Source organism: Psittacula echo (genome assembly GCF_963264785.1).
Source record: "Psittacula echo genome assembly, chromosome: 1".
Classification (NCBI taxonomy): domain Eukaryota; kingdom Metazoa; phylum Chordata; class Aves; order Psittaciformes; family Psittacidae; genus Psittacula; species Psittacula echo.
In genome coordinates this window covers 6,315,518-6,333,289 of record NC_137735.1, presented here as the reverse complement: position 1 = coordinate 6,333,289, position 17,772 = coordinate 6,315,518, and the positions used below count along the sequence as shown (strand labels likewise).

General features: G+C 43.0%; 1 protein-coding gene across 7 annotated transcripts in view; it reads left to right on the top strand.

Moving 5' to 3' along the window:
- KDM3A (lysine demethylase 3A) overlaps nucleotides 1–17,772 on the top strand; it is a 35,744-nt gene that overhangs the window by 10,252 nt on the left and 7,720 nt on the right. For all 7 annotated transcript variants that reach the window (XR_013958914.1, XR_013958915.1, XR_013958916.1 and 4 more), the window contains exons 9-17: nucleotides 1,415–1,566; nucleotides 6,897–7,459; nucleotides 8,690–8,891; nucleotides 10,556–10,770; nucleotides 13,746–13,898; nucleotides 14,126–14,221; nucleotides 14,554–14,681; nucleotides 16,299–16,485; nucleotides 16,948–17,117. Coding sequence is in view for 4 of the 7 variants with exons in the window: in XM_080639284.1 (XP_080495410.1) it covers nucleotides 1,415–1,566; nucleotides 6,897–7,459; nucleotides 8,690–8,891; nucleotides 10,556–10,770; nucleotides 13,746–13,898; nucleotides 14,126–14,221; nucleotides 14,554–14,681; nucleotides 16,299–16,485; nucleotides 16,948–17,117 (1,866 nt within the window). In the remaining 3 variants the exon portion in view is untranslated. The remainder of the gene's footprint in view (nucleotides 1–1,414; nucleotides 1,567–6,896; nucleotides 7,460–8,689; nucleotides 8,892–10,555; nucleotides 10,771–13,745; nucleotides 13,899–14,125; nucleotides 14,222–14,553; nucleotides 14,682–16,298; nucleotides 16,486–16,947; nucleotides 17,118–17,772) is intronic.

Below are 17,772 nucleotides of genomic sequence, written 5' to 3'. Positions count from 1 at the left end.
GAAAAATCATAGCTCGGCTAAAGAACAGCACTTCAAACTCGCCCTATAATTTTGCCCCAGTGTTTCAGACCGAAAGTTGCATTTTAGGCAGGCCTGCTGGAAGCTCTGCAGTGGTGTTGGGGTGGGAGGGTTGGGGTTTGGGTTTGGGTTCGGGTTCTTCTGGCTTGGTGTTCTTGGCTTCTGTGCAGTCAGTCCTGTGCTAAGCCAGCTGAGTGTATCTGGCAATGACTGAATATTGCTATTAGACATCTTGAATGGCTTTACAAAGATACAGCATGAGGAACAAGTACAGGATAAGATTCCCCAAGGGAAAGAGTGGTCTACTTTTATTTACTAAGGAAAAGCGTGCAGCAAATCAGTATGAAGTAGCTAATGCATTGCAGTCATGCTCTGCAGATGTTTCTATAGCTCATGCTTGAGCACCTTTACTGTCTTTTGGGTGCTCACTTTGCCATTCTTTTGCTTTCTATGTATTCAGCCATGGAGCAGCCTGCTTGGTATGCAAAAAGCTGCTCCTCATTTCATATTCCAAATGTCCTGCAGAAGAGTTGCCATGATGTGAATTCATAGCTTGTTTCACCACAGTTTTTTCCCTGAAGTAGTGAATGAGATACTTCTAATTCTCTTCAAAGCATTGCTTCAGAGGACTGGATCCTTTAGTACTTTTGTACTCTCTGGGAAATATCTTGCAAATGGTTAAAAGTGAGTGTACTTTTTAATACAGAAAACAGGAAGTCTGGTTGTTTCTCTGATTTTGGTGGATGTGAATGGGATTGATAAGCTGAAGTCATGGGGTTTTTTTGTTATCACTTAGTATCTGAGTACTCTGACTTCTAATGTGGAGTTAATTCCAGTGTTGTTTTGAGAGCTTGTCTCAATGCCTGACAGCTGTGTTATAGCAAAGCTGAAAGGAAATAGTTTGGAGTTGATGGCAATGAGTCTGTAGTGTAACTTCCAGCAGTAAGTGGAGTATGTGGGAGTGGAATATGGATGTTAGAGCTGAGGAAGGACCCCTACAGAAAATGACTGGTTTTAAAGACACTAATTAGGTAGGGCTGTTGTATTCCTACAAGAACTGTACATGTGATTTCATCAGCACAGGACCTCTTTACTTGACACTTCCTAGAATCCCAGTACAAAGATTTTCTCACTACGAGGAAGTTCACATCTGGATTTTTAGTGATGTTGTCAGACTTAACTTCACAGGTTTAATTTTCTCTGGGATTTCAGATAAGGTTTAAGAAGTTATTCTAAGGTCTTTCCCTCTTATGGGCTGAGTGAGAAATGGTCTTCAACAAGCTTCATGAAACACGCTGGGATTGGTATTAATGTATTTGTCTTTTTAAGCTGAACCCTGCAAAGCAGTATTTCTGTTATCCTGAATTTTCCTAACTATGAAAATCTCCCTTTACAGGTCTCTCCCAGTCAGGGAGCTGTGCAGTCAGTACCAACTGTGTTGGGTGAAGCATTGCTTGGCTGTACTCCTGCTAATAAAGACCAAAGGCATCCAGGCCTGCCCCTGCCATCTAACTCACCACCCAATCTTGGTGCAGAAACTCCTCAGGGGTAAGGAATCAGTTGATGCTTATGCATAAATAACTCCAAATTCCAAAAGTAACTCCAATTCTCAGCAACACAAACTCAGAGGTCATCTTAAAGAACTGAAGTAACCAGTCTTCTGTAAGGTTGGCTTAGAAAACCGTTAAATTTGATTGCACTGGACTTCGTCTTTGAGGTAGTTGCTCTTCAGTGTCACAAGCCAATGTCACTGCTTCATTGTACCCATCTCTAAACTGCTGGGTTATATGCAGGTGTGGTGCCTGCATTTGTCAGACATATTTCTCTCAAGAGAAACGGAACACGTTCGGGCAGGTGTCCTGTATGCCAGCTTCTTGCACATCAAGTGCAGGTCCTCAGTTATATTCCTGTTGAATGCCAGTGGCTTTAAACTTCATTGTTACCCATGTGTCCTGGGCTCAGCAGTAGCAATCTCCTTCTTAGTAGCTGGTGCAGTGCTGTGTTTTTGACTTTCAGCCTGGCAACAATGCTGATAACACTGATGTTTTTAGTTGTTGCTAAGTAATGTTTACTCCAACCAAGGACTTTGAATCTGATGCTCTGCCAAGGAGGTAGGGAAGCTGGGAGGAAGCAGAGACAAGACACCTGACCCAAACTAGCCAAAGGGGTATTCCATACCACAGCACATCATGCCCAGTATGTAAACTGGGGGCAGTTACCTGGAAGGGCTAGATCACTGCTCGGGTCAGGCTGGGTATCGGTTGGCGATTGTTTTCTCTTCCCTTGTTGTTTCCCTTATTATCATTGGTGGTAGCAGCAATGGTTTTGTGTTATACCTTAGTTACTGAACTGTTCGTATCTCACAACCCATGGGAGTTACGTTCTTTAAATTCTCCTCCCCATCTCTCTGTGAGCGGGGAAAGAAAGAAGTGTGTGTGTGGGGGAGTGAGCTAGTGGCTGCGTGGTTCTGGGTTGCCAGCTGGGCTTAAACCACGACAGCTCTTTGTGATGCCCAATGTGGGGCACGAAGGGTTGAGATAACGACAGATCTGACCGGAGTGTGTCTAATCGTATTTGTGATAAGCATTTATTGTTTTGGATTAATAGTCAATCATCACAATGCTGATTTATTGGCTCTCAAAGTTGTTGCTCTTGATCTCAGAGTTTCAGCATGTCGTACCTTACTTACAGCTGGTATTTGCTGTTTTAGTGTTTATCAGCTGGGGGGCTTGGGCTAAGGTGGTTGTTCGCTGTACTTTATGGTAATGACTTATAATACAATAGACTCATTGATCATGAAACTGATCTGGTTTGCATTCCCAGTGTGGTCATCACCTCTATACTTTGGGAGGTATATAATGGAAGTGTTTAGCAATTACACGTCTTTTTTTTTTTTTTTCCTCTTTGGGTGGTCAAGCTATGAAAGAGACATTCCCTTACACCCCCAGCTCCCCCACCAGACCATTTACAGCGTCATTTGAGAGTTCTGAAGGTTTTGAATGGCCTTTGGGTACCCTTGAGACCTGCCTGCTGATTGTGATGGGGATCACCACGCTGGCTTGCATACAGTGTGTTTTACCCACAACCGTTTCATCTGATCTCAGAAGTTAAGCAGAGTTGGGTTTGGGTCTTGTCTAGGGTTAGATGGTGATATAGGAGGACCAAGAGATTTTCCCCGAGATTGGACAGCCATGAGTGGCAGGGTGTGTGGGATAGTATGGGCAAGTATCTCGGCCAGTGGGCCCCTCCAGTGGTTTGGAACTTCACCACTGAACAAGTGCAAAATCCAGAAAAATTAGTAAAACACTTAAATGAGGTGCGTTGTCATTCTGGTCATACCAGAGAGGGACAAATCATGGCAACGTGCTGGGGCTTGGCCTATGCCTGCAGAGTCCTGTTCAACACTATCCAGCATCTTCAAAGAGAAAAGGAGGTCTCTGGATCCGATGGCAAAGCAACAACAGACAACACGGCTACTCCACCTGTAGGTACAGCAGCTACTCAAACTGACTACAGCAGGCCATGCAGCTACTCCAACTCTAAGCATAGCAACTACACTAACCCCAGCAACAAGTACAGCAGCTACCCAAACCCTGACAGCAATAGACAGTGCAGCTGCTGTTGCTACTCAACCGCCAAGCATGGTGGCTGCACCAACTCGCTCCAACACTGCTGCCGCTCCAACCACAGTGATAATCACTGCAGCTATACCAAGGGATCAATTCGTGCCAGTATCAGTTGCCCCTGTACACAAGGGGAAAAACAAACAAGAGACACAAAAAGCAACCTGTACAGTGAAGAAAGATGAAGAAACAATGCACTCACTACATGGGACAGCATCTGAACAACAGTTATTATTATGTGGCTCAGAGGAAGAAGAGGTGACTCCTTGACCCTGAACCTCAACTGAGTTACGGACTATGCAAAAAGATTTCACCTATCGTCCAGGGGAGCACATTGTCACCTGGTTGCTCTGATGCTGGGACAATGGGGCCGATGGTCATGGACTAGAAGATAGGGAAGCCAAGCAGCTGGGATCACTTGCTAGGGAAGGGGGAATTGACAAAGCAATTGCAGAAGAGAAATGGTCCCTCAGCCTTTGGAGGTGGCTCTTGGCAGCTGTGTAGGAAAGGTTTCCCTACAAGCGTGATGTTGTGAGTCATTCGGCCAACTGGATCATGATAGAGAAAGGCATCCAGTCTCTGAGGGAATCGGCCGTGGTAAAGATGATCTATCGCAGGCCAGATGCTGGGAATGCAGATCCAGATGAAGTTGAATGTACATGATCCATGTGGTGGAAATGTGCATCATCATCATGTGCTCACTCATTGGCATCAATAACCTGGCATGATGTAGCACCACCAACAGTGGATGAAGTGATTCATCAACTCCGAGAGTTCGAAGACAGTCTCACCCCTTCCATCATTTCAGCTGTGGAAGAACTGTCTCAGGAGTTCAAACAATTGAGAGATGACCTATCCGACCTATCCAGCTCCCCACATGTACCAACCCACATCTCAGCTATTAACAAAAGGCATCCTACTGCTCAAGAGGGAAGATATAGAAGGTATACACCATGGGCCACCCTATGGTTTTACCTGTGGGATCATGGAGAAGACATGAGGAAGTGGGATGGAAAACCTACCTCAGCTCTGGAGGAATGGTGCGTGATTTGAAGAGGAGAACAAAGGTCAAGGCTGATCATCCCATGAGAGCTGCGGCTTCAGTCTCTGGTGAGCAGGTTCCCAGATAGAGTGGAAGAGCTGATTTTACTCCAGCTCCTGTGATAAAGAAGAATAATCCCTTTCTACAAGACTTAAATGTCCAACGTTGTGATGACTATTAGAGGGGTCCTGCCTCCAGCCAGGTGGAGGTAGGGGACCATCGGATTTACTGGACTGTGTGGATCACATGGCCTGGCACATCAGTCCCACAGAAGTATAAGGCTCTAGTAGATACCGGTGCACAGTGTACCCTGATGCTGACAAGCTGTCAATGGGTGGAACCCATGTGTGTTTCTGGAGTGACAGAAGGATCCTAAGAGTTGACTCTACTAGAGGCTGAAATCAGCCTGACTGGGAGGAAGTGGCAAAAGCATCCCATTGTGACTGGTCCAGAGGCTCCATGCATCCTCAGCATAGACTACCTCAGGAGAGGGTACTTCAAAGACCCAGAAGGGTACCGATGGACTTTTGGTATTGCTGCTTTGGAGACTGAGGAAATTGAGCAACTGTCCACCTTGCCTGGTCTCTCAGAGGATCCTTCTGTTGTGGGGTTGCTGAAGGTCGAAGAACAGCAAGTGCCAATCGCAACCACAACAGTGCACCGGCGGCAGTATCGCACCAACCGAGACTCCCTGATTCCCATCCATAAACCAATCCGTACACTGGAGAGTCAAGGAGTGATCAGCAGGACCTGCTCACTCTTTAATAGCCTTATATGGACAGTGTGAAAGTCTAATGGAGAGTGGAGACTAACAGTAGACTGTCATGGTCTGAATGAAGTCACACCACCATTGAGTGCTGCCGTACCGGACATGCTAGAACTTCAGTATGAACTGGAGTCAAAGCAGCCAAGTGGTATGCCACGATTGATATTGCCAATGCATTCTTCTCAATTCCTTTGGCAGCAGAATGCAGGCCACAGTTTGGTTTTACTTGGAGGGGCGTCCAGTACACTTGGAACCGACTGCCCCAGGGGTGGAAACACAGCCCTACCATCTGCCATGGACTGATCCAGAATGCACTGGAACAGGGGCAAGCTCCAGAACACCTGCAATACATTGATGACATTATTGTGTGGGGTGATACAGCGGAAGAAGTCTTTGAGAAAGGGAGGAAAATAATCCAAATCCTGCTGAAAGCTGGTTTTGCCATAAAACGGAGTAAGGTCAAGGGACCTGCACAGGAGATTCAATTTTTGGGAATAAAATGACAAGGTGGACGTCGCCAGATCCCCACAGATGTGATCAACAAAATAGCAGCAATGTCTCCACCAACTAATAAGAAAGAAACACAAGCTTTCTTGGGTGCTGTGGGGTTCTGGAGAATGCACATCCCAAATTACAGTTCGATTGTAAGCCCTCTCTATCATGTGACCCGGAAGAAGAATGATTTTAAATGGGGCCCTGAACAACAGCAAACCTTTGAGCAAATTAAATGTGAGATAGTTCATGCAGTAGCCCTTGGACCAGTCCGGACCGGGCCAAATGTAAAACATGTACTCTATACCGCAGCCGGGGAGAATGGTCCTACCTGGAGCCTCTGGCAGACACCCTGCTTCTGTCACAAAAATGAATATAATGGTAGAAATAATGTGACAGGAAAACACTAACTCTGTGTGTTATCTTTAAAAGAAGTGGTGTAGGTTTGGGATTGGGTTTTGGAACTTTTTGTGTGTATTTCACAAGATAAATGCAGACAAAATGTTTTCAATTTGAGCTTTTTGCGGGGGAGCAGTTTTGGTGTCTCAGTATAGGCTTGTATTATCAGCCAGCAGTTCCTTGAGCATTAAAATCTTCTCACACAGACATGCAAGTGAAATGGATTTGGTTACACATCTGTTGCATGGAGAAAACTAGAAAGTAACTGTTTCATTGTGAGAGAAGGTAGTGGAGTAGCTGCAGTACTGAAGTTTGTGTGTCTCCAAATGGGTGTACAGCTTTCTCCTTCTCTCCAACTCTTGGAAAAATCAAGCCAAAAAAAATCCCACCTAAAACCCCCCAAACCTGTTTTAACACCAAGTTTACAATCTTGGAACATCATAATTCAAAGTACACATTTAAATTCATTCTTTTGAGCCTTAAACGTGACCAGATTTGAGCATTAGATGCCCTGATTTGTTTGATATGTGTCTAATCATCGCATGTTGTGTTCCAGCACGTGTAGACGAAGCTTACCAGAAACTCATCCTTCTTGTCTTAATACTGGAATGAAGCCACTGAAGGAGGATCTGCCAGCCTTTCCTAAAGTGGGCTTTGTATCTAAAGAGCAAACACAAAACCTTACTGATCCAAATGGTAAATATACCTCTTTGACAACCTCAAGATCTTCGTCTTTGACTGATTCAGCTAAGGAAAAAGGAACCACCATGAAAACCACCAATGAACCTCTTGTGAAGCCCACCACAAACTTTCCAAAAGAATACACTACTGTAAAACAGTTGCAGCATCTGAACCCTTCCATAGCAATACCCCGGGGCAGCAGCACTGCTGAGCTGCAGCGGACTTTAGACTGCAGACCCTCCACCTCAGATGCTCATCTGCACTGTTTTAATGAGTCTGGGCTTAAATCACACAGCAATTGCAACAGCCACAAAGGAAACAAACCAGATGAACTTGCAGACATGGAGTTTTTTATTAGAAGAAATTCAGCTGAGATTCTTTATGACAGAACTGAAAGTGAAGGCTTTTGGACTGGAAGTGCCAAGGTCCAGGATAATAGTGAGTACCTTTAAAACCTCATATCATTTGAAAGTCTTTGTAGTTTGTGTAACTACATACAAGTAGGTCCTTTGTAACATCCACAAAATCAGTAAGTTAAACTGTGTGAGTGAATCTGGAATTTGAGTAATTTATGAGTTCTTTTACAAGGGGAATGCAATAAACTTGAGGAAAAATGTCCTTTCCTGGTGAAGGAAAAGGACTAATTGTTAATTTGTAAAAAGAAGTTGTTACCAAATGTATGCAAGAACAGAATAGCTTACAAAAAGCAAGGTTCTCTTTGGAATGCAAATGCTGATGGCATAGTGAAACATCTTTTTCAGCATTGCTTCTAAATCTTGTAAGTAAGGTGAGAAGGAATGTATTCTCAACAAGGCTTAGCTCAAGGGGAGCTTTCGTTTCATTACTGTTCTGAAAACAAAACCCAAAAACCAAAGTCAAACCCTACCCAACCCCAAAATAACCCACCTCATCTGTTTCCTGTGCCCAGTTCCATTTGGGGAGCTCTTCAAGTTTTCTACATGGGACAGAGTGAGGAAGGCTGTAGTTATTTGAGGAGCTGGACTGCTGATGTTATGTGTTGTGCTGTGCATCAGCTGATTGTTCAGGGTTCTGGGAATCTCCCTGCACACCCACCTCTCCTTCCCAGTCTCCTGTTGCTTGGTGTGGGGTTATGATGCGCTATTCCATAAATAATGTGAGTATGGAGCCAGCCAGGCAGTCGCTGTTGGGCCCTGGCAGGCCTCACCTCCAGTGTTGGAGAAAAAGAAGTGTTTGGCATCTGTTACAGCAAGGTGCCAAAAGCAGTTGCAGCATGGTCAGGTTGTGCTTTTGACAGTCTTGTGTTTTGATAGTGATGCTTGAAGACAAAGCTGTCTTCAGTACTTGTGAAGTGTGGTTGCTTTGTGCCTTGGTCTACCCAGCACTCAACTACTCCAGCCCTGAGAGCTGAAGGACTTTCGTTGAAAGCAGATACTGATTCCTCTGTGGAGGAGCAAAAGGAGTTGTTAAACTTGAGTCCACAGACTGACTCCAGTGGAACTATCGCTTGAGACAGTTTCTACTGACCTGAAAAGAGCTTTCTGCCAACTGCAAATACTTTAGCGTAACTTTGTTTCCATGTAAGGTGAAATAGGAAAAGCTGACATGGATCTTTTACTAAAATCCAGTTGCTTGCACCTTTATGTAAGAAACTGCAGCTTGTCTAATCTCCACTGCTCTTCCCTGCAGTAATAGTTCGCAAGTCCATTTTATCAGATGCTTCTAAAGTGAAGAAGTTGCAGCAAAGTGGAGAAGCGTTTGTACAGGATGGTTCCTGCAATAACATTGCACCTCACTTGCACAAATGCCGGGAATGCCGTTTGGATAGCTACAGGAAGAACAAAGAGCAGAAAGACTCCACTGTCTTCTGCCGGTTCTTTCACTTTAGAAGGTAAGAACCATTTTGACTTTCTATAGACCCTAATATTCTTTTAATGTGAATAATGTGTCCAAGTTGAATGACCTTTTTTTCCTTTCTGAAAGGGAGTCTGCTGGGTGCTCAGTGTTTAGCTGTAACATTGACTTCATCTTCCAGGACAGATACAAACCAGTTATTTGGTCCAAGTGGTCTCATTTAGATCTCTGGTTCGAACCTAGCTAGATGTCCGTGTGTAGCTGTTCAGCTTTAGGACTATACCTAATTACTGAGAGGTTGCCTTTGGTTTTGAAGCACTTAGAAATGTTGTAACTGCTTAATTTGAGTAGCAAATATGTTGGCAGGACTTTGAGCTCTTGATTTTGCTCTTCTGGGGTAAATGCCAGTGGGATAACATGAGTTTGGTTTGAGTGCTCTCAGTAGTATTGGAGGCATGAGTGAGAGTGTAGATTCTGTGCATGTCTCCTGAAGTTTATCAGTTGGATGTGTGGAATGTCAGACCTATACCCCCAGCTGCAGAAGAGTTGCAGGCTCTGAACTTGTGAGTGGAAGAGTCAAAAGCTTTGTTTAATCTACTGAATTCTTAAGATACCATGAGGAAACCACTCAGAAAGGTTGTTAAGCTGTTACTATAACATAAGCCTGTCTGGAAGGCCAGGGTGCATGGTGTCTGACTGTTTTTAACATGTCCTTCCCTTTGTTTTCAAGTTGTGTAAGTCTTTTTCCATGAACTATTTGATGTCACTTCCAGATGTTGTTGCATGCTTCTTATTTTCCCCCGCACCCATTTACACTTTGAAGCGTGGACTGTGTTTTCAGGGAAGAAGGTAACACCTGTGGTATTAGAGAGGAAAAGCAAAAATACAGCTTATTTACTGTCCCACAAGGGAGATGGGGAGCTGACTTACTCTCAGTTTTCCTTTTGACTTTCAGAGGAGTGACTTTCTTTTGAGGCTCTAGGTAGACTAAAAAAGCTGTGAAAAAAGCCTTAAGACCTTTTGAACAGAGAAAACTGAAAGCAGAAAGGTTACGAAGATAATGAGAAAAGAACCGCTTCCACTCTTCTGCTTGTTTCTTGAGGTTTATTCTTCCACTACAACACTGTCCCTCTTGCACATTTTGTAGCTGAAGGTTTACAAAAGTGCTACTAATCTGTTGTTTAACCTCAGATTAGAGATTTTCCTGTAGTAAGTCTTGGGATAATCTGACAGTAACTGAAGTATTCAGAAATGTGTGAGACCAGAGTAACAACAGACTATGGTAATTCACCTTCTGGGGGTAAGAATCCAGACTTGCAGTGCAGTTCGAAGCCATTGAATCCTTTGGTTAAAAACATGAAATTAATGGAACCATCCCTTTTTAGTGAAGGTGGGATCCTTCATGGCAATGCATTTTAAAAACTGTTGACCTGATTTTGGTTTTGTGTGAATAAGAAACAATATAAATCTTTAGGAAATCTACTACAAAACCCTGATGTTTTGAGTCTTTTTAAACAAGCAGGGCATTAAATGTGCTTAATGCTAATGACCAGTATGTTTATCCATGCCTATTATAACCATTAAGAGTTAAACTCATTGACATACAGGATGCCTATTTACAATTCAAGCACTGACTCATTGGAATGAATGTAAAAGCATTTGAGATGATGGGTTTCTCCTCTTCCCCTCTTCTTCCCACAGGTTGCAGTTTAATAAGCATGGAATATTGCGTGAGGAAGGCTTCTTAACTCCAAATAAGTATGATCCTGAGGCTATTAGCTTGTGGCTGCCTTTATCAAGAAATGTTGTGGGTCTAGATCTTGACACAGCCAAGTACATCCTGGCCAACATTGGAGACCATTTCTGTCAGCTGGTGATATCTGAAAAGGAAGTGATGTCTACAATTGAACCACACAGTAAGATCACTGTGTATTAAAATAACCTGTGTTTTAATAACTGTATGTGAAACTTCAGGCTTCTGATCTATGTGAAAGTATATTGCATGCGTTTGAAAATGTCATGTGAGACTTCAGTGTTTGCTTCTCCTCTGAGAGAGGTAATGGTTAAGAGCCAGTGTGAACTTGTGTCAACAGCTCTGCTCTCAGGCGAGGGAAAAGGAAGAGAAATTCTACCCTCTTTGTCAAAGACTTTTCTCAGTTTATCAAATTACTTTTCCTGTTGCAGAGAGTGTAATTCTGTTATGAAGCAAAGTATAAAGAAACCCAGCAGGCAGCTGACAACAGTCTGTTCTTAGCATGTAAATGAAATAAAGCTTTAATTTTGACTGAACAGATCCTACTGGATTGCTTTGGTCCTGCTTTGTTCTTGCATAATGGACCTAGTGCTGCCTGTCAAGTCAGTAAGGAAAGCTTTTTCCTCCACCTGAAAGTTTCCAGTAGGACTGTTTTGAGTGATTATATATACATATAGTGTATGTTTTCCCTGTCTGCTATCTGTATATAGCAGACAGGGCAAACCTTGTGTCCTCAAACACAGGTTTTCTTGCCGCATCAGAACCTTTCTGTAGCAAACAAGAGCGCACAAATGGGGAAGGCTGTGATCTTGTGTAATCACTTCTCAGAGTAGAATGACTCTTAAAACTGTATTTGTTCTTTGGATTATGAGTACTTCACTGAGATGCAGGGCAGTTTAGAAGACTGTCTACCCCATGTCTTAAGGAATTTGGGTAGTACTGACATTATATAATGATAACACCAGTTTGAGTCGCTGCAGGGTTTTGAATAGAAGACAAAAACCTGAACAGGCTTGAATGCCCTTCACAAGGGGAGGAAAAACTTGAGATACTTCAGAACATCTTAGCCAGCACCATTTGGAATCTGCAAGCTGCGCTCTTTGCTTGAACTGGAACATTTTCAGGCCTTTGGAGACAGAGTATTGATAGGCAGAGTGAGAGGTACAGGCTGGAATACTGAAACACTTTGAGAAGGATGACATTTTGGCTAGAATTTATGAAACAATAGGGAGGTGTGGTGTTTCTTAAAAGCAGAGGATGCATCTGTTAGCATACCTACCAGAGACACCCTCTGCTACGGAAACGAAAGACACATGTGAGTTCTGGAGGTGCTTCGAAAGGAGCAAAATGTCATGGATTCATCTTTGCTTATTGTCCTGGCTGGTGAGAGTGAAGAAACTCCATTTCATTAAACTGGAGGGTATTATTAATGCTCTGGGTAGGAAAGAAGTGATTTACAGTCTGGATATTATCCTGCTTTGAACAGTTCAGTAGAAGAGCCCTCACTCAGTTGGCACAGGACAAAGGTAGATTCTTCTGCCACCACAGTTTGAAGCTATGGTAAAGCTTTCTTTGCAGGGTTCAGGTGAAATGCTTCCTTGTCATTAAAATTCAGTCTCGTGACATTTTGGAAAAGGTCAGTTTGTCAAATATCTCATTCAGGTATTGCTTTTTAGGGGATCATTTGTATTTGAGTATTTTTGCACCCACAGTATGTCTCAGGGTCAAGCCCTTTTCTCTGTTACCAGTGAGTTACCAGCCTGGCAGGTTAGAGCCACAACACAAGCGAACATGAAGATAATGATTATTTGAGAGGGCTTCCTTAAAGAGAGCTCCTTACAGGATTAGTAGAAAAGCACAAGTGAAACTATCCCTGTGTAGTGAAAGATCGATCAGTGTAGAAAGACCAGCGTGTTGGGTCACACTGCTCCTTGGCCATCAAGTGCCAGAAAGGAGCCTATGGAAAGAGGAGATGAAATCAAACTACTTAAAGGAAATGAAAAAATAGGAGTCGTCGAAAAGGAGAAAATCCCAAAACTGAAATATCATGCAAAAGGTAACAAAAATCCCCTCCTCCATCCTGTTTTGGGGGGAAATTGGCCTAGAAAATGGTAACCATAGTGTCTGTTTTTAAAGGCAGAGAAGAATGGAGGTGGTGCTATCTGGATTTCAGTTTCCTGGAAGAATTCTGAAGCAAAGTAATCAAAAGAATTCTTACCTCCTACTTAAGAACAAGTTGCACCAAGTTATTATAGTTCTGTTCCATGCATAGCTAATGGGCATTCTGCAGAAGGAAAGCAACAGATGTCTGGGATGCTGGTGTGGTGTTTTTAGCCTACATTAGGACATGGTCTCTCATAACTTGCTTTTAAAATGAAGAAATGTTGTGGGCAGAGGAGTTTCAGAGCAGTTACAAGTGTGGAAGGTGGTAGGAGGAGCAGACAGATGTGTGCTTTTGTCTAGTCTAGTTTTCTAACTGGTGTCATAACGAAACTGAGAGCAGGCTGAAATAATCTTACTGTACATCATGCAGCCCTGAAAGGGCTTGTAAGATACTGTCAAAGTTTGGGATGCTTTGGGTGAACTGAAAAAGTGCTTTGGCGTGAGGAGAGGTGGAGTGTGATGGCAATAAGAAACCTGAACAGCAGTAGTGAGTTCTTTTGGAGAAGCTACTCACCATTCTGAATGATACACACCTGTAAACTTCCTGCTGAAAGGAAGAGAACTACTTGACTTGTTATACTGCAGAGTAAAAAACAAGGACAAGCTGTGTGTAGCAAGCTTGACATTAAGCTTAGCTTGCTAATAATTTCTTTCTAGGGTAGCTGTGGAACTTCCACCTGGGTGGATGTCAGCAGTGTGCATGTTCCCTTGGGCAAATACATACTGGGAGTAAGAGATGCAGTTGGTGCTGCACAGGAGAAAGCAACACTGAAGTGTTTCAATGGAGCTATGTTTAAGGTGCAGATACTTAGTTTTGGTGGTTTTTGAAAATAAATGGTTTTAGTTTCAAGCCTTGAGTGACATGGTCTAGTGTGAGGCATCTGTGCCCATGGCAAGGGGTTGGAACTGGATGATCTTAAAGTTCTTTCCATCCCAAACTGTTCTATGAAACTAACACTTTGGGAATTCCCTCAGGACAGGTCGCCTGGAAGCGTGCGGTCCGTGGAGTCCGAGAGATGTGCGATGTGTGTGACACCACAATCTTCAACCTTCACTGGGTCTGCTCCAAGTGTGGCTTTGGTGTGTGTGTGGATTGCTACAGGATGAAGAAGAAAAGCTTACATGAAGGTGAGGATGCGTATTGCTACTTCAAACAAAGGAATTCAAGCCTTCCAACCTGTAATTTGAACTTGGAAGTCAATAACAACCCTCAGCAACAAGACAATAAACCTGCCCAACTAAAAGAACACGTTGTAGACCTATGGTTTGGTGTGTCAATAGCAGTAAAACATGTAACCTTCTAGAGAAGGGTGAAAGCTGCACTAATAAAACAATGTATTGGCTTTGTCTTACAGATGATGACTCAGATACTTTCTCCTGGTTTAAATGTGTGAAGGGGCAGGTACATGAACCAGAGAATCTGATGCCTACACAAATAATTCCTGGAAAAGGTATCTTAAATCTTAGGTTGAGCTGAAAGGAAGCTGTAGGCTTCTGCTGTCCTTTGTATGTTGTTGAGATTGTACTGAGTGAGGGGAGTTTTTAGTAATGAAGTTAGTAAAAGCTTAGTATTTATTGTCCAAAGACTGGAATAGCCTTTGTGTACTTAGTACTGCTTTATGATGTTTGACCTTTATAAAGAAGTATCACAACTTCTCATTTACTGATGAACTCTCTTCATGTACTGTTGGTTACCTGCATAGATACACCATTTCTTATAAAGGCTATTGAATGCTGGATACTCTAATTCCACATGAGCTCACTAATGACTCTTTTCCTTCAGCTCTCTATGATGTAGGTGATATTGTTCACTCCATAAGAACAAAATGGGGAATAAAGGCTAATTGTCCTTGTGCAAATAAGCAGTTCAAAGCACTATCAAAGCCAACTCTAAAGGAGGATTCAAAACAGGTATTGCTACTGTCTCATGCTATGTCTATAGTGCAGGTTTGCCTCAGCTACTACCCTGGGTAACTGACTTTATAAGGGTGCCAGTGCTGACCATTACTCCTAACCCATCATGTAGGGTTTTCTTCACACCTTGTGTTCAGTGTTCATCTTTCTGTTTCAGTTCTTTTTTGGGGAAAATCTCATTTTCTCAGGCCTCAGGAAGTGACTTGTCCTTGAAATATGCTCAGTGAGGATTTCGTAGGACAAAAATAGGATTAGATTGAGAGAATCCTTAAAAGTCTTAACAACAGACTAATGGAAATGGTTGTGAAGTGGGGACTACTCCTTGGTTCCTGGAGATGTAATATATGCAGCATCTAGAAGAATAAGTAGGGTGGAAGAGCATTGGAATCCATAGATTAACTGAACAGGAATAAAACTGAGGGCTAGAGCAGCGTGGAGAAGCACTGGTTTCTCTGTGAATCCTGGTAGGAAGTTTGCTGTTCATTATATAAAAGATGCTAACAACTCCAGCCCCCCACCATGTGCTTATGTGTAAATGGATGTAATGTGTGTTGCTTTTGAAAGCAGAGCGCAAATTCAGGGCTTAGTTTTGCAGCATCTTGGAAGAAAACAACTGAATTAAGTAACTTTGATTTTGTTGTATGCTTATTCATAAGCTTATTTGGAAATTAAATGTGCAAGGAGCAGGCTGAGCTTGACTTTGGTGTTGGTAATCAATAGGAGAGGTGAAAAATACTGTGAGGAAGATGGTTATGGGTTTCAGAAGTTAGCTTATGACTGACCTAGTTTCAGTCTTCTGTTTCTGTTTTCCTCTGTGACCCTGGGCAAACAGCAGCATTGAAATTTATCTATATGTCTCTGTGTAAAATTAGGTCCTGCACTGGTTGTGTGAGGATCAGCTTAAAGTGTGAAGCATTGTATTATGTTTGGAATCCTTCCCAAACATCAGCAGACATTGAGATGAAATAAAGTAGCAATAGGCAGGCACAGGTGCAGAATAACTTCTTGACTGGAAAGTATTTGAGGGAAGAGAAGAAATTCGGCTGGTTATGCAGGAATCCCTGGTCGGAGCAGCAGTTCTGGTTAGTCTGTTAGTAGAATCTCTGGCAAAGAGCAGATAAATCAGCTGGGTAGATGTGCAGCAGTCCCGTGCTTGGTTGTGCTGGCCAGGCTGGTGCTGTGCTCATATGCAGGTGTATTTTAGGCAGGTGAATGGACTTTTGCCCCCACCTTTAGGAGCACTACATATTTGTTTTAGTCTACCAGACTGGACCCCAGCTCAGCCCTGGTCTGAGCATCAGCTGTCACTAGAATTGAGAAAGCACTGCTGTTACAGCTGCATTTAGTTCCCAAGCAACCCAGAAGATGCATCTGTGAAACTCTGCTTTCTGTGCTTGTCTTTGGGGGGTGATCAGGACATCCCAAATCCTGCTGGATCGTCATCTCTGGCTGCTCCTGAGATGCAGTGCTGACCTCTTGTGGAGACCAGATAGTTTTTGAAGGGCCAAACCGTTTCAGTTTTGGTTTCAAAGAATGAATTTGGACATGTTATTGCTTCCCCTTTCAGAGCAGAGTTTGTGTGTGCCTAATCAAGTTCTCACTTTGTTCTTTCAGAACTTGGCACCTGGAGAAAGGACCAACCTTCAACATAACAGCTTTGTCCTGAGCCCACAAGTCACTACACATGATCCTCCTCTAAAGTCAGCAATTGGAAGTAAACAAAGTGCTTCAGTAAATACTTCTCCTTCATTAAGCTGGTTATCAAACCTAACAAGTGGAAACGTGAATAAAGAAAACAAAGGTACGTGCAGAACCAGCGAAGCGTAAACCCTCTGTGGCTGTTTGTCAGTAGAGACCAGACCCAGCTGTATCTTGTAGTGAGAATGATGCAGTCTGCCTGCTGGGATGGGTGTTCAGTGCCCTTGCTGCCAAACTGGTCCATGGTAACAGCTGGGAGTAAAACCTAGCAGAGTTAGCCTGTTCTGCTTTGAAAACTGGGTTAATATCCCATTGATGCGAGTATTCTTAAATTCAATGTGAGAATGTATGTATTTTAGAATATGTGATTTTAAAAAGCTTTACAGTACTGACGAAAGCTGAGTGAAAGGAGTATTTCATCTGCATGTGTTGAGAGATTTACATGTGTATATATGTACATACATACCTGTATGCATGAAGTATCTTGCCTTCAAAACCCAAAGCATGCACTTATAGTGGTTCAGAATCCTTGCTCTATTCTCACATGTTCTTCTCTTTGTTTCAGAGAAACTCCTCATACCTATTCCAAAGAATGAGAACAAACCTCTCCAGACACTCCCTAGCTTAGCCAAGCCTGCTGCAGCCCTGCAGACATTCAACAGTGCAATACTGACACCCGTCAGCAACAACAACACAGGCTTCTTGAGGAACCTGTTGAACTCTTCTGGAGGAAAGGTATATGAAAAACTTAAGTTTACAGGTTTGAGTTAATACCAGGCTTAGGCCACTGTTCTAACCTGTGAATGTTTGTCAGAGCAGGTAAAATCCTTTCTTCATTTGGGAAAAGACTTATTCAGTCTCTATATTGCAGTGCTCCAGTTAATGCTTTTCAGAGTAGCAGCTTAGTGGTACTATCAGCAAGTCTTGCTCAGTGAGGGGGTTGGAATTAGATGATCTTAAGGTCCTTTCCAACCCAAACCACTTTGTTAGAGCAGGTTAATTTCCTTAGGCTTGTGTCTGGCAGGTGCATTCATTGACATGGCCATTAGACTCAAAGAAGCATCAAGAAACTTGCAGATGGAGGGGAAAACCTTCTGTGGTGGGTAACTGTCTCATATCCTGTTTGCAGACTGGTTCACTTGGGACATTCCTGAGCTTTGTTTGTTCTTAGATATGACTTCAAAATGGTGGAGTAAAATATTGGCCTTGAGAGTTCCTTGATGTTCTTTATAATAAAGAAAGCCCTGTTCCCTGCTGTATTTCATGGCTTTCTGCAGCGTTGCTGACATGTAGGGCAGAGCAGAACTACTTATGCCAGAACACTGTAGACAAAGTGTCAGAAATGGCATTGACATTTAATGCTGGTGAGTTTCTAGACAGAGTTCTGCAG